Source organism: Panicum hallii, chromosome 5 (genome assembly GCF_002211085.1).
Source record: "Panicum hallii strain FIL2 chromosome 5, PHallii_v3.1, whole genome shotgun sequence".
NCBI lineage: Eukaryota > Viridiplantae > Streptophyta > Magnoliopsida > Poales > Poaceae > Panicum > Panicum hallii.
In genome coordinates, this window is record NC_038046.1 from 12,902,660 (window position 1) to 12,919,625 (window position 16,966).

Genomic DNA, 16,966 nt, shown 5'->3' on the forward strand with positions numbered 1-16,966 from the left:
AATCGTACTTGCTTATTGTGTGTCTGTTATGCATCTGATGCACTTGTCGCTTGTCTCCTCTGGTGTTTAAAAAGTAAATGTGTCGTTGTCGCGGTATCCGCCCCGGTTTCAAGCTTAACGGGAAATGGACGTGGAAAGGGTCTCAGCCGGTGAGGCCATGCTTGATTTCTGGATGCCGACGGGACCACTCGAAGCTGCAACATTAGACTATCGAAATATCAATTAATACATGGAACATATCTTTTGCTACCCACTTGGTCTCTTCAATCGAGAGGTGCCGTGTTATCCCCACCATTCTAGGACCTGAGACTGAGAGCGTCCTTGTACAAAATAAATAAAATAAAAATAAGCTTACAAGAGCATTAAAATTTGGCTGGAAGCAGTTCAGTTCCCCTGGACGAGCATGGTTATGGCTTCACAAGAGCATTTTCAAGCCTGTGTTCTACAGCGACCGATCAGGTCAATGCACACCGGACCGAGTCAGTCAGCGGGATTCCACATCAGCTATCGTTCACACAGAGCGATACAGACAAAGGTAGAATTGCTGATCAAGGAAAGAAAACACATCCAGCCTTGATCCAACCGCGCTATCCTTGTCTCCACTTGTATCTGAGAATACTGAAGTGGTCTACAACAAGAAGGATTTGCACTTTGGCAGCTGCTCTCATACAAGTGCCATCATCTGCATTGTATAGTAAATGTTACAGCTATTATATGTAGGCACAAACACAATGTACCAATGAGTTAAGGTTATGGGATTGCTGGCTGGTAAATTGGTAAAAGAAAGGTACAACAGCTAGCTTAAATTAAGCTGTATCATGACCGAATCAACTCCGCGCTCTACTGAAACAAGGAAGACCGCGGCTAGAGTTTCCAGGTGCATTCTCCTGCCATCAGAGTTAGACCCACCAACCTGGTGGAGCACTATCAGACTATGCGAACCAGGCAGGAGTAAGCGCTCATCTAGCACCAACCTATGGCTGTTTGAAGTTTGAACACTCAGTCTCCGAATAGAGTTGAGAGCACCAGGCCTTGCACAAAGGTTGCTCTATCAGTGGCCTGTTTCCGCTTTTGTTCCCTTTCTTCGCTCGTGAGAGACGAGTCAATACTGCCATTGAAAAGGAAACACAAATTCAAATCACATATTTCATACATAAGGAATTTAATTAGCCCTTAAAAATTTGTAGGGACCAAAGCACATCACTTGACAGCATGCGTAAACAAGAAGATATAAAACATTGCCAAGTGAAATCCCTATGTGCTACTTGCTAATTAGTCTTAGTGCAGAGGCGCTGTGGATATTACAAACTGCTTGCTCAATAATTCCACTTAAGGGTAGGAGTGTTCATTGAAGGAAAAAGTTTGTCGAACATGAATGTGTGGAACTATCATAGTGCTACTCCTAACCTCAGTTAGGCAACAGCTTATATCAATAATAGCTACAAAATTTTAGCCTGGCTACAATAGAAGGTAAATTTGGGATAGAAGAATTTTATGAAGATAACAAATGTAAAAACAGTTCACGAAGAATATGGAAAACATAATCACGAGTACTATATACCTTGATTCCCAAGGCTGAGCTGGTGTCTCCTTGCGTACTGAGGCGCTGTCTGAGATAGAAGCTGTTGATTTTGATGGTTCTGGTGCATCTGGTGTTGAGAAGCTAAGGCCAAATGATGATAGAAGAGGATCACTGGAAATGTTTGTGGTCGCTGAGCTACTTGATCTGTGGCTATGGCCACCCCCTAGAAGAGCCTGTAAATGAGTACCACGTAGATCTCGGCTCAATAAAGAGATTCCATGGCTGTCAGGAATAATATATCTGCGAGACCTGTGACCGTTCTGTAAATAGAAATAAAAATAGGTTGTCAGAAACTTCCAAGTCTTAACAAGAATTTTATTCCGGAAAGAGGGTGGGAGGAAGAGGGATGAACCTTGAACAAGTAACCATGTTGCATGGTGATATGGTTAAGCATATCTCTTGTAACCCTTTGGGAGCAAATGGGGCAGGGCTGAAATGAAAGTAACAATGAAAATGAGAACAGATCAATCCACTGCTAACAGTCTAGCAGTACAGCATAAACAAAAACAGTATAAGGTGCCGAATTTGATTATGAGTTGGCATAGATGCAGACTGACAAAAACGATTATTTTGGCGACCCAGAAGCCAGAATGACTTAAACTGAGTTGGCAATATCCTTGTTACAAGCAGATAAACTTTTTGAGAATACATTTTCATTACACAACCAGATGTAACAATTGAATCCACTATCCCAGTTTCACCTCTCAAACCAATGGAATCAGGTTACACATTTAAAACAGATAGAAACTTCTCCCATAAGCTTTCAAATATTCCAGACATGCGAGCTCTGGCGACTTTTTGCCTACTGTCAAATACAGCTAACATTGGTCAATGAACTATACATGGTTCTTCATCATAAGAGGATGTGCCCCTATACTCTTAGAGCAGACACTATCAATTGGCCACAGAGGGTATATGGCGCACAAATACTCATTATGCAGCATGATAGAAACACTATTTTCGCTATAAATAAATGATATAACACTATACTATTTTGTTTCCAAAACTACGCCTTCAAGCAGATAACTTACGGGTCAAGGAAACACAAAAAAAAAGGGGGTCAGAAATTTATCCAAACCTTATTCAAGTACCCATGCAACAGATAAATAGCTTAAGAGGATTTATACTGCCCTTGAACCTATAGTCTGAACAAGCACACAAGTAAGCTTAATCTCGGACCCTTCATAAACATTCTATTTGTCACTAAGACATAATTTCCAGTCAGATGTACTCTTCTTTGCAGGAAGTTACAAAGCTGTAACCTTCAGTTTGGTTCCCCTACTACTGCATCTACCAAATAGACAGCACAAGGACGCCCAAGAGAGCAGGAGCGTCATGTAAACATTCTATTTGTCACTACTTCATAAACATTCTATTTGTCACTAAGACATAATTTCCAGTCAGATGTGCTCTTCTTTGCAGGAAGCTACGAAGCTGTAGCTTCAGTTCTGTAATTGATTGAACCTTGGTTCTCCTACTATTGCATCTACCAAATAGACAGCACAAGGATACCCAAGAGAGCAGGAGCATCATCAACACTACAATTACTCATGAATTTTTATGCTCCCGAATACTAATAAGATCCTCCGACAAGGTTACTAGCCCAAATATTGAAGTTCTTGAGCTCACATATCAGGTCAACACCCCCAAGCAGTAAGCTACAACGTTTCGTCCTGCTCTAATCGGAGAATCAAAGCAAGTGCGATAGTCTTTGCATCGCGTCACAGGCTCACAGTTCACTATCAGTAAGAGTCCTGCAGGGCACGGCGAGGCGGCGATGACTTACTCACCGCAGCGTGGGGCTCATAGGGGTGGTCCTCCTCGAGGTGGACGCAGAGGGAGGCGACGTCGTGGTCCTCGTAGCAGTAGGGGCAGGCGACCTCCGGCCACGTCGCGTCCCCGAGCTCCAGCGCCATCTCCATCTCCATGTCCCCGTCGTCCTCCATCTCCATCTCCACCTCCTCCATCCCCATCCCCGGCATATCTGCACCCAATCCAACAAGGAGCCCGCGAATCAACACCACGATCGCTCGCACGCGCGCGGCGGAGGGAGATGAGAAGCAGGAAAGGCAGGGTATGCCGTCCTCACCGTCGATGTGGCCGAGCTGCGCCGCGTAGTACCGCTTGGCGGCGGCGAGGCGCGAGATCCAGTGCTCCGAGTCCATGGCTTGATTTGATTCCTCGCGACCCTTTTTCGGAGCTTCCTCACTCGTCTGGTGCCTTCAACCAAGCTCCTCCCCTTCCCTCCTCTTGAGCCGGCCGTCCAAGCTCGTGCTCCCCTCTACCCGCTCTCGTCTTGGACAGCAGCAGCAGGAGCACCAACCGGAGCCGAGGCTTGCTTGCCAGGCGACGATTTTGACCCGGGGCCGTCCCGATTTCCACCCCGGAAAGAAATTTTTTCCTCGCGTAGCTCGCCGGCTCCCGGCCTTTATGCCTCAGCTCTTTTACTTTCTTGGCTCTCAATACGGGGAGGATTTTGCGAGGACGGAGAAAGAGGAGGAGACGGCGAGGAAGCTTCTTATCGGCAGCAGGGCCGGCAGAGGGGAAAGGAAGCGGGTGAGAAATGGGGGCGTCGTGTGGGGTGGGGGCCTTTTCGCCCCGTCCGAGTCAGCGCGTGGCGTGGCACCAACGACAGCGACCGCCCACTCCCCGCCGGTTGCGACCCACTGGCCGCAGCGGCGCGGATGACGGGTGGGGCGGGCGCACGGGGTGCCCGGGCCCCGCCGCCCCGCGTGGTGGCGGACGCGCCGGCCGAGCCGCGGGACGCGTCGCACGGATGATAGGGGCCGGCGCCGCGCGCCCGTGGGGCGTTGGCAGGGAGGAGAAAGAACCGCGGCGCCCGCGGGAAACCGCGTGGGGCGGTAGGAGAGGAGGAGAGGGTGTGGTGTGCGACGCGGATGCGTGTGGGTGCGTGCGTGGTTGGCCCTTGGACGGGAATGGCCGGCTCGAGGATTTTTGTGGAGCGGAACAGCGAATGGAAGGCTGCTTTGTTGGCCGGCCACCCGCGGCCGTGGGGGTGGAAATGGGCGCGCGCAGGGAAATCAAGCCGAAGGCTAGGGGAGCTTCGTGCCATTGTGGGCGCTACGTTTAAAGAGTGTATGAAGTTTCAAATAAAAATACGAATGGACATATTATATTATCACCTACTGTCACACAAAAAGTTGAGCTTGAAAAAAATGCATGAAAAAGGTGTGAAATTTGCATGTGAATAACTTTCGTTAGTGTCTGCATCTGTAAGTTTTCACGTACTGATTTCACTTTTATGGTTTTGTTGGAACTCAAATTTTGCATGATGCTAGAATATTATATGATTTTATGTAATTTGATGAGATCAACGTATTCACCATGCTAAACATAGGTAACAACCATTTTATAGGGATGATGAGCGGAGACAATACTTAAAAGTTACTGTATGATCTTACAAAGTTCAAATGCATTGCACATAAATGATGACATAAAAGAGGACCATGCATGGTCATATCTAATTAAAGATAATAGGAAGTATAACCTTGTAGAAGAGTCTATTATCCTATCTTTACTCGTCGCCCCGTTAACTCATCAAATGTAGCTAAGAAGGCGGGGCACAGCTGCAACTTTGATAGGCTTCATGATATAGTCTCTAGCCCCTCCTTCAAAACACCTTCATATAAAACAAATAGAATACTTAGATAACAATTATATATAATCAATACAACTTGCAAGTTTTTATATCTACTCACTTTTTAATCGTTTCAGGGGCATCCCCAGTGATCATAATCACCATAGGAAGGTGACTAAGATTTGGTGATTTCTGAGTGGAGAAACAAAACTTTCTTATTAGTTATTAACATTTAAATATTAAAGGTAATGGAATAAAACATTCAATGGAGTATAATGAAAAATTAGAAGTTTTTTGGGAAAAATAAGCATACCTTCACCTCCATTAGAAGGTCATAGCCAGTCATACCGGGCATACAATAATCCGTAAGGATCAGCTTCACATCATATTCCTATATAATATTCATAAGCATATGCAGTGAAACATGTCAAACGTGCAAATAATCAAATGAACCTAAAATAAGTAGACACATTATTATTAATAGTAATCACATAAACTGTATAAATTATATACCATAGCTAAGAACTGCAATGCTTTCTTAGGACCTTCCATGGGGTCACTACAGAACAACAACAACACTAGTAATATCAAATATAGAAGCACTGAGATGACTAAAAAGAGTTGAAGATCGAAAAACATTTTTAGTTTATACATATAATAGATGATAAAAAATAAACTACATAGTCTAAAATAAAGATAGTATTTAAAATATAGCTTAACCTGCATCCAATTATAATTAGAAAAACATGTTGATTGAGTTAAGTATGAAACTAAATGAGCAATGCATCACAAAAGGTTGATGGCTGATGGAAATTTCATGGTAGTTATTGCACCTTTAATGTTACAACTCTCTATGACTCTCGATGAAACAAGACGGTCAACACAAGAGTCATCAACTACGTGAACATGAGCACTAGCCATGATATTCTCTATTTTAGGTAGACTTTGCAAACTCTCGAAATAGATCTGTTTGTATTGCAAAGTTGTTGTGGGAATGAAGATATTATCTACTTGTTTATATATGTTTATATAGTAACTTGTGGCATCTTCAAGATAGGATTATGAATTCGTGGCAATACTGACTATCCTTAAGGCATACTGCACTAGCAATATCTTAAGAATAGATAATAAAAAATTCACAGCTATATTGATAATATTGTTAAGATAGAGTAATCTTGTAGCTTTACTCACAATATATAAATAATGAATAATAGCTGATTGTCACATCTTAAAATATAGCAAGTGAGCATATCCCCTGCAGAATACATCCACAACAAAATCTCTTCGCACTTTTTAATGTATAAGAACCATCCATTCACATGTTTTGACTGCAATGCTTCAAGAAAGAATTAGTATAGGGAACGTTAGGCTCCATGCAGGCTATACTTACAATTTCTTTGCTCCTCCTACTCGGGCTGCAGTGCAGTTAAGGATGACAATGGTTCGGTTTCGAGTTAGATATCCACGGATTTCGGGTCTAGGATTAGGTTCGGGGATGATTTCTCACCCACGGTTTTCGGTTCGGGGCCCAAAAACATATCGGGTTTGGTTTCGGATTTGGATTTTCACCCGTGGATACCCAATGGATATCCATTTGGAATTAAAACTCATGTTTTATAGTATACTAATAATAACTTGTTTACTTAGATTATTAAATTTATTCTAAGTTAACTTATGAAATTGTTTATACATGTGAATATTATATATATGTCATGTATATGTTTATAGAAAGGACTTATTGCTCTTACTATGTTGCCACACAAAGCGGGTTTCGGGTATCCAATCGGATTTTGAGGATCCGCGGGTTTGGTTATGGTGATGGATTATCACCCGAATCGAACATTCGGGGCGGTTTCGGGTTTGGGTGCACAGAGATTCCACCTGATCCGAATCCGACACGTTGCCATCTGTAAGTGCAGTCTTCGGATGCTACACAACGCTAGGTCGTCTGAGGGACCAACGGTTAGCAACAGGGGGGAGGGGGGGCGCTCTGCACCCTATGTTTGTAAGGTCCTCAATTGTTGTTAAGGTCCAAAAGAAATGATTTGAGTGAGAAGGAATACATGTGATCCTAAAAATAAAAAAGGTTGAATATGAAATTTTGAGTTTGAAATGACCCAAATTTGATCAACATATGGAATTTGAAAGTTTGAATTGTGAAATATGTTTAAACCTGTGCAAAGAAGTGAAATGATCTAAAAACAAGTCAAACTTTTAAGTGTTTGACACACTATCATGTTTGAATGCTTGTAAATTTGAATTTTTGACTAAACAGTGAACTTTGGCCAAACACCAAAGTTGTACTTTGGACTATGAACTTCAACATGGAACAAGTGTTGGCCAAAAAATTTGAAGTTTTGGAGTTCAAACTATCATTCTAAGATGGATAAATATGCTGAAATTTAGTTGAAATGAAATCTGGCAAGTATCTAATGATAATGGAAGAGATCAAACTTTGAGCTGCTATTTAGAATAAGTTTGTAAATAGAAGTTGGGCAACAACACCCTGGGGTGAAAACTTTCATAGGCCCAAGTGGACTTCATGCTCGGATAAAAAAAACTCAGTTGTGTTTTGTTAGGGTCAAGCCCTCCCCAGCAACCAGTCCAGCCTGTTCATGAAGCTGAGGATTCACAACCGGTGCTTACACATACTGATAGCAGCGGACAGGCAAAGATGGTTGACGTCTCACCCAAAGAAGACAGTAAGAGAGTTGCTATAGCTAGTTGCAGGGTCTTGCTTGGCCAAAAGGTGTTTAATTTGGTTGCATCAAATGAGATCGCGAAAGGAGATGTCCTTACTGTTGCAAAGATTGCTGGAATAACTGGAGCAAAGCAAACTAGCAATCTTATACCCCTGTGCCACAACATTAATCTTTCCCATGTTCGTGTTGATCTTATTCTCAATGAAGAGGATTCTAGTGTCGTGATAGAAGGGGAAGCCACAACCAGCGGAAAGACAGGGGTTGAGATGGAAGCAATGACTGCAGTAGCCATTGCCGGCCTCACAGTTTATGACATGTGCAAAGCCGCTTCAAAGGACATTTGTATAACAGATGTCTGTCTGCAGCACAAATCTGGGGGAAGAGTGGAAGTTGGTCCAGGAATTGAAGGGTCCATTATTGGTCTGAGCATATGAAATGCAAGCATGATTCAGATATCAAGACAATTGAGACTTCGTGCCAAATTGTTTTGATTTGGCTTTGAATGCAGGCTCATGTGTTGTAGATTTCTAGTCCTTGAGACATCATTTGAATCTCTGTACTCCTGAGTTGTAGATACATTGTTCATGACTTCAGAATAGATGGTCATGTCAACTTATTTTCAGATCTATACTTTGTTTCCTTGGTGCGTTGTCTACTCTAATAATGTGTTGTATTGTCCATCATTCCTTGGCATTCAAAATAAAACCATGCTGAAATCAGAATAGAATTTACCGTAATGTGTGGTAAATATGGCTTTCCATATTGTTTTTAATTCTAACATTAGAAAACAGTTTTATTGAACTAGAAGAAACAAAAATAGCAGATGTACCAAAGTTATCTTTCACTACCTTGTAAGTAACTCTTACTCTATTGTCATTCTGGTGTCCAACAACACTCCGTTCATGATATTTCGAGCTGAAATTTAATTGTTAAAATGATATCTGATCTCATTTACTCCCTTCTTTTAGGCATATTTACTGAATCAAATTTCTGTGCACATACTGACTGAAGATTGATGAAAGTAAAGAATAATCATGCTGAAATATTTTCTCTGATTGTATTGAAAGAGCTGGAGTGCAGAAACACTATTTACTCCTGAAGTTTAAAGCAACTGTAATGTAATGCCCACATGAACAAAGTATAAAGCTGATATCTTCACAGCTGTAGCTCAAACCTATCAATATTGTTGATAACAATATTTGTCTGACTGTGGATGTGATTGTTTTCCTATCAATATTTGTCTGACTGTGGATGACAGCGCGACCTCACCGGCGTCGTGTCGTCGGAGGGAAGTTTTACAGATAGACCCCTGGTTTGGATCGCGATTATTAATCGTGATCCGATTATTTACAAAAACACCCCGGTATTTTCATTTATAGCCCTGATTCGGATCGCGATTATTAATCGCGATCCGAATTTTTTTATTATACCCCCTGGTAATTAATCGCGATCCAAATTTTTCATTATACCCCCTTATTTGGATCGCGATCCGATTATTTTTATTTAGGACCCTGTTTTTGGTTCTGAACATTCCATATAGCCCCTCAAAATATTCCATATAGCCCCTCAGTTAGACGGACCCAGGACCCTCCTCTCTCCGGCTCCTCCCGCCCGCCGCCGCCGTTCTCCCCGCTGGAATCGCTAGTCTCCGTGCCACCAATCTCCCACTCATGCCCTAGAACCAACTGGCGGCCGACTCATCTGGCTCCCGCAGCGGCGCAGCAAGGACCCGAGTACAAAGCAGGCGCGGATTCGCCGGTCGCCGCGCCGGAGAGGAGCAGCCGGCGATCCAGCTCATGCAACCCGGCGGCAGGATATGGCAGCTTGACCCGGAGCAAGGAAGCATGATCTAATTTGAGGTCACGAAACAGATGGCGCATGGCGTAATGTGTGGTAACTATGGATTTCCGTATTGTTTTTAATTCTAACATCAAAAAACAGTTTTATTGAGCTGGAAGAAACAAAAATACCAGATGTACCAAAGTTATCTTTCACTACCGTGTGAATAACTCTTACTCTATTGTCATTTTGCTGTCAAGTACACTCCGTTCATGATATTTCGAGCTGGAATTTAATAGTTACACTGATATCTGATCTCATTTACTGCCTTCTTTTGGGCATATTTACTGAATCAAATTTCTGTGCACATGTGATAGAAGATAGATGAAAGTAAAGATTAATCATGTTGAAATATTTCTTCTGATTGTATTGAAAGAGCTGGAGCGCAGAAACACTATTTATTCCTGAAGTTTACAGTAACTGTAATGCCCACATGAACAAAGTATAAAGCTGATATCTTCACAGCTGTAGTTCAAACCTATCAATATTGTTGATAACAGTATTTATCTGACTGTGGATGTGATTGTTTCCTTACATCGCAGGAGAATGCTTTCCTGCATAGCTTTCGGCCCCTCCGGTCCTCGCAGCATCCCAACCAACAGTCCCCACCGATCCGCCGCCCGGCACGGCGGCGCCTCGCCCACGCCTCCTCGCCGACCCGCCCGCCCGCTGCTGCCGTACCACCGCGCCGCAGCCCCGTACCCGCACGGTTACTGGCCGGCGCATCAACGCGTCTCTGTGCGCTCGACGCAAAACCTCCGAAAGCGACCTATTCTCGGGCTCCTCTTGGTCTAGGTAGTAGGAGTAATCGCAGTATCTGCAGCTCCTCCACGGTCCCTTGTGGGTAAGCTCGTCTATTCTTTCCCTAGCGATCGCTCCACTTTGCAGAGTCTGCTCATCGGTACCCAGTATGACACGGTTTCAGGCCAAGAATATTTGTTCCGCTGCTGTAGATACCCTGAATGCCAAGAGTTCTGAAGTTCTACTGTTAATGTTTGATCTGACCAGTAGGAGCCTGATTTCGTCTGAGTGTCTCCAATGAAATTTCAACCGGTTTGACTCCCAGGATTTAGCTCTAGATCAAGTAATAATAAACTAAAATTTGTTCCAAAGATGGGGGTGTTTGGTACTTTGGTTTGCATTTGTTGACTCTGCCTGACGGCTTGAAGCCTTGGCTCTCAAACTAGAAATGAAATTCAAAAAACTAATGGAGCCGGTCGACTATTTTATATCGAAAAAAGTTCTTTTTACCTCCCTAAGCACAACAAGGAACAGATATATGTAACTATGGTGCAGTATTTGAGCGTCATTGAATCAACTATTCGATGCTCAATCAATCTGATTGATGCTAGCCCTGATTGCGAAGCAACTTTCACTGGCTTGTTCCATTTTTTTTAGAAAAAAACAGCTTTCAGTAGTAGTGTACTAGTACTAACATCTGTCCTACACATGGCATTACCATTTATATAATAGTCCATCTAGCGCCTAGGGAACAGACCATTTGCCATTTTTTTGTTAGGTAGGAAATTGACGTGTCTTTTGTTTTGGCTTTCAACAATAGTGCAATTCTGAACACTAGGAGGACATGTCTGACAGTGACTGAGCAGTGTTACAGTACACAGGAAATACACCGCAGAATCAAAAGGGAGCTGAAGTAGCTAAATGTTTTTCCCCCTGCATTTCGTTAAAACAGATGTTATTGTTTGGTGGTACCTCTGACATTTGATGCTGCATAGTGCCTCGGAGTCAGCTGCACCTGCACTGCCACCGTTTGGAAACATTTTCGCTGATGTGTCAATTGTTTTTTTTTTTGAAGAAAATCAATTGTTTTGTCTTCTACAATGGCTCGATGCTGAACAGCAGCAGAATGGGCAAAATATCTGATAGCGACTGAAAAATTTTACTGCTCCTGAATCCTGACTGAACTGAAATTACAATGTCTTCTGATGGCGTAGGTGCTTGGCATATGCTTCGCGGCCTGCACCCTGAACTACGGATCCATGGCGATCCTCGGCTAGCTCATTGTTGAACGGCTGGCTTCCTTCTCGGCGCAACGGCCGCGCTCCACAACGGCACAGCTGCGTGCACCCTGCGCCCTCGCACGCCCGTGAGACGCGCTCTCCGCAGATCACGCGCAGCCACGCGCACGTCGTCCGCTCGCTTAGCGTTCGTTACCGCCTGACTCGCTCCGGCCATGACCCAGAGCATGTATAAGTATGTAACTCATGATCAATACAAGTGTGCAGTTGATCTATCTCCAGTGTTTCCCTTCTTCATGGTATCAGTGACCGGCGTTTCCCCCCTGGATAACCCGTTCGGCACCACCTCTGCTTCCGCACCCATGGCGCACTCCCCTGCCCATTCCTCTGCTTCCTCCGATGACCCCTTTGCCTATGCTCCTCCTCAGCCAGCGTCCGCCGCCGTTCTTCAGACGGTGAACATCCGTTCCCATGTTCCCGTTCTCCTCGACCTCCATAACGCCAACTACAGCCAATGGCGCTGCCTCTTCGATTCGGTGCTCGGCAAGTTCGGCCTCGACGACCATGTCCGCTACCCCACGCCGATGCTCCAGCGCACCGCCGAATGGCGTCAAATCGGCAGTTGCCTCGTCAACTGGATCTACACCACCATCTCCAAGCCCGTCTTCGACCTTCTCCACAAGCCCCGCATCACGGCGTTCTCCCTCTGGTCCGATGTCGAGGGCCACTTCCGCGACAACGAACTCGAGCGCGCCGTTCTTCTGGAGGCTGAGTTTCGCAGCGTTCAACAGGGCGACCTCTCCATCCAAGATTACTGCACCAAGCTCAAGCGCTTTGCTGACCAACTGCGCGAGGTCGGCCATCCCGTCTCCGAACCCAGCCAAGTCCTCAATCTCCTCCGAGGACTCAGTCCCAGGTATCGCCATGTCAAGCCGGTGATCAAATCCAAGTCCCCACCCCACACTTTCCGTAGTGCTATGTCGTACCTGCTCCTGGAGGAAGCCAGCGACGATCACGACGCCAGGACGCAGGCCGGCCACGCCCTCTACGCCGGCCGCGGTGGCTCCTCTGCGCCCCACACCGGCTCCGGCGATTCCGGCCCCAGATCCGGTTCCGAGGGCGGTTCCAATCGCTCCAAGCGAAGCACCAAGCAGCGCTCCAAGGGCTCCACCAACTCCGTCTCTGGCGGCACATCCTCGCCGACCGTCAGCTCCGGCGCCGCCCCGCCGCCACACCGTCAAGCCACTGCTCCACAGTCTACCGGATATAATCCGTGGACCGGGCTGGTCCAGGCATGGCCCATGCCCTTCCGGGCCCCCAGTGCCGGCGTGCTGGGCCCCCGCCCGCCGATCCAGCCCAACAGCGCGATGACGGCACAGTATCAGCACCCGGGCTCCAACACCTGGGACCAGAGCGCGCTCCTTGCCGCGCTCAACTCCGCCGGCGTCAGCACGCACCAGCCGCTGCCACAATCCTCCAACTGGTTCCTCGACACCGGCGCTTCCACCCACATCGCGTCCAGTCCTGGTAACCTCCACTCTGTTCGCCCTCTTCAGCTCCCCACCTCCATCATCGTCGGAAACGGCGCGCAGCTGCCACTGTCACACTCGGCGGCCGCCACCATTCCAACATCTTACTCCCCCATTTGTCTCAACAATGTTCTTGTTTCCCCGTCAATTGTCAAGAATCTTGTTTCTGTTCGCAAACTTACTCGAGACAATAACATTTCTGTTGAATTTGACCCTCATGGCTTCTCAATTAAGGATCTACACATGGGAACGGTGATGCTCCGATGTGAGAGCTCCGGCGAGCTCTATCCTCTGCACCCGCCGAAGCACCTCACCTTCTCTGCGTCCACCGCCACCGTTGACCTCTGGCATGCTCGCCTCGGTCATCCAGGACATAATACATTGTCTCAGGTCTTGCATTCATTTGATTTCCGTTGTAATAAATCTGCTGTTCATGTGTGTTCTTCCTGTCAATTGGGGAAACACGTTCCACAGTCTTTTAGTTCCTCTCAAACAGTCACACATTTTCCTTTCCAACTAGTGCACTCGGATGTTTGGACATCACCCGTTTATAGTAATTCAGGATACAAGTATTATCTCATTCTCCTGGATGATTTCACTCATTATGTCTGGACTTTTCCAATTCGCAATAAGTCTGACGTTCTTCCCCTCCTCCACTCATTTCATGCCTATGTACAGACCCAATTCGGGCTTCGTTGGATTGCCTTACAGACTGACAATCGCCGCGAATTTGATAACCATGCTCCATGAAGAAGGGAAACACTGGAGATAGATCAACTACACACTTGTATTGATCATGAGTTACATACTTATACATGCTCTGGGTCATGGCCGGAGCGAGTCAGGCGGTAGCGAACACTAAGCGAGCGGACGACGTGCGCGTGGCTGCACGTGATCTGCGGAGAGCGCATCTCACGGGCGTGCGAGGGCGCAGGGTGCGCGCAGCTGTGCCGTTGTGGAGCGCGGCCGTTGCGCCAAAAAGGAAGCCAGCCGTTCAACACCCCCCCGTAGTCACAACGTCGGCGCACCGACGGCGAGACTATCCCTGAACTCGGTGAACAAAATCCGTGGAATACCCTTGGTGAAGATATCCGCTAGTTGCCGCGAGCTCGGAACGTGTAGAACGCGCAGTTCGCCGAGGGCGACCTTCTCTCGCACGAAGTGGACGTCAAGCTCGATGTGCTTGGTCCGGCGATGGTGAACAGGATTCTTCGACATGTAGACGGAGGACACGTTGTCGCAGTACGCGATTGTGGCCTTGGGGACGTCGATGTACAACTCGCCAAGAAGATGCCGCAGCCAAGTGCACTCGGCCACAACGTTCGCGATCCCGCGGTACTCAGCTTCCGCGCTCGAACGAGACACCGTCGGTTGGCGCTTGGATGACCACGAGACGAGGGCATCCCCGAAGAACACGCAGAAACCAGACGTGGAGCGGCGAGTATCCGGGTAGCCGGCCCAGTCGGCGTCGGTGTAGGCCGTGATCGTCGGAGTAGAAGAAGCATGAAGCTGTATCCCGAACGCAGTAGTACCCTTCACGTAGCGGAGAATCCTCTTGATCATCGCTGAGTGACATTCACGTGGCGCGTGCATATGCAAGCAAACTTGCTGCACCGCGTACGCAATGTCAGGTCGTGTGATCGTCAGGTACTGGAGAGCGCCGGCCAGACTGCGATACGAAGAGCCGTCGTCGAGCAACTTGCCGTCGTCGCTGGATACCTTCGGTTTTGTGTCTGCCGACGTATCTGCGGGCTTGCAGTTGCTCATGCCGGCGCGTTCCAGGAGATCGAGGGCATACTGGGACTGGGACAGGAAGAAACCATCCTTGTTGCGCTTGACGTCAAGGCCGAGGAAATACTCGAGAGGGCCCATGTCCTTCACGGCGAACGCGGAGCGCAGCCGTGTGATGATGTGCTGAAGTAGCGACGTCGTGGATGCAGACAAGATCATGTCATCCACGTACAGCAAGAGATACGCCATCTGGTCACTGTCGCGGTACACGAAGAGAGAGGAGTCCGAGCGAGTCTGGTTGAAGCCAATGGAGGTGACGAAGGAGACGAAGCTCTGGAACCACGCTCTCGGGGCTTGTCGCAGGCCGTAAAGGGATCGTGACAGGAGGCAGACTGCGTCCGGCTGCTCAGGGTCGACGAAGCCGATAGGTTGTTGGCAGAACACCTGCTCATCCAGATGACCGTGCAGGAACGCGTTAGTCACGTCGAGCTGGTGAGCAGGCCATTGCTTGGAGGCGATAATTGACAGGATGATGCGGATTGTAGCGGGCTTCACGACGGGCGAGAAGGTCTCCCCAAAGTCGATGCATGGACGTTGACTGTCGCCCCGTACCACCCATCGGGCTTTATACCGGTCCAGGCTGCCGTCGGAGTTGGTCTTGACCTTGAACACCCATTTGCCGGCGATAACATGAGCACCAGGAGGACGAGGTACTAGATGCCATGTACGATTGGCCTGGAGGGCGTCGAACTCGAGCTGCATCGTCGCGCGCCAGTTGGGATCTTTGTGCGCGTTCGGCACGGACGTGGGCAACGGAGGGATTGCTGCCGAGGACATCATGGCGTACTTGGGGTTGGGCTTGAACACACCAGCACGGCTGCGCGTGGTCATTGGATGAACAGGCGCCGGTGGAGCTGTACTGGCGACGGCTGGAGCAGTCCCGAGCGGTGGTGATGAAGACGTCGGAACTGGTGCTGGTGAGGACGGCGGCGTGGGAGCAGCTGGCAATGAAGAAGTCGCTGGAACGGGTGGCGCAGCCGTGGCAGGTGCAGATGACACCGTCGGCGGGGAATGAACTCGCGATGTCGCGGCACGTGTGCTTGCCGGGGACGAGGAGGGCGTGCATGTTCTGGATGGTGGGGACGGGGTCGACGTTGTCGTAGCCGTGGGTGCTGCTGTAACGAGCGGTGCGTCGTCGGCGCAGGGAAGAGGTGGCGAGGAAGCAGGTGACGTGCTGGAGGTGTACAGTTGGCGAAACGGAAATGTTGATTCGTCGAACACGACATGCCTCGAGGTAAACACGCGCCGTGTCGTGGGCTCGTAGCAGCGATAGCCACGATGATCCGCCGGGTAGCCCAGGAAGATGCAGGCGGCGGAGCGCGGACTGAGCTTGTTCGGTGCCGTTGCGGCCAGGTTGGGGTAGCACTGTCACACCCTAAAATATTTAATTTTAGGATGTGACTATCTCTTACAATGTGTTCATCTATCAAAAGGATTTTCCGAGAATTTTAAAGACTTTTCTGGTAATTATTCTATTTATCCAAGAGCTAGATCCATTTTTTTTCTTGGAAAGCTCTAAAAATTCTTTTTCATGAGTCCCAAATATTTTATTTGGAATTCTCGTGACCCAAATTAACTCCCGAGATTTTTCTCGGAAAATTCTGGGATTCTTCCGGATATATTTTTTCGTGGTTTGAAATATTTAACTGGACTTTTCTAGATTTATTTTAACCTTGAAAATGTGTTCTGGAAAATATTTATATTTTTGATTCTCATCATAGTCGGACCGAGCCGTATCTTGTTGTACATCCTTTTAATCTTGTCTCTTCGAATCTTTAAGAGGTTCCATCGAGCTCCTGATCCTCTAACCTTTCTCCTCGATCAGGTCATGCTCGAAAACGACGCCTCGTGGCTCGTCTTCAGTGTTTTTCCGACGATGTTCGATCACCGTCAGCCCCAACGACTCGGCCTGATCCTTTCCTTCTCTTTTCGCGCTCCCGAATAAA

At 47.3% G+C, this 16,966-nt stretch overlaps 1 protein-coding gene and 1 pseudogene across 1 annotated transcript; one reads left to right on the forward strand and one right to left on the reverse strand.

The window, feature by feature from the left end:
* Positions 1–573: 573 nt before the first annotated feature.
* Positions 574–4,266, reverse strand: LOC112893804 (protein DEHYDRATION-INDUCED 19 homolog 3-like). The gene is made up of 5 exons (XM_025961303.1): positions 3,672–4,266; positions 3,373–3,566; positions 1,935–2,012; positions 1,562–1,842; positions 574–1,108 (listed from the first exon to the last, which is right to left on the reverse strand). Exons 1-5 carry the CDS (start codon positions 3,745–3,747, stop codon positions 1,000–1,002), a joined length of 738 nt encoding a protein of 245 aa, XP_025817088.1. The 5' UTR covers positions 3,748–4,266; the 3' UTR covers positions 574–999.
* Positions 4,267–4,518: 252 nt separating this feature from the next.
* LOC112892437 lies at positions 4,519–8,565 on the forward strand (annotated as a pseudogene).
* The last annotated feature ends 8,401 nt before the right edge of the window (positions 8,566–16,966 follow it).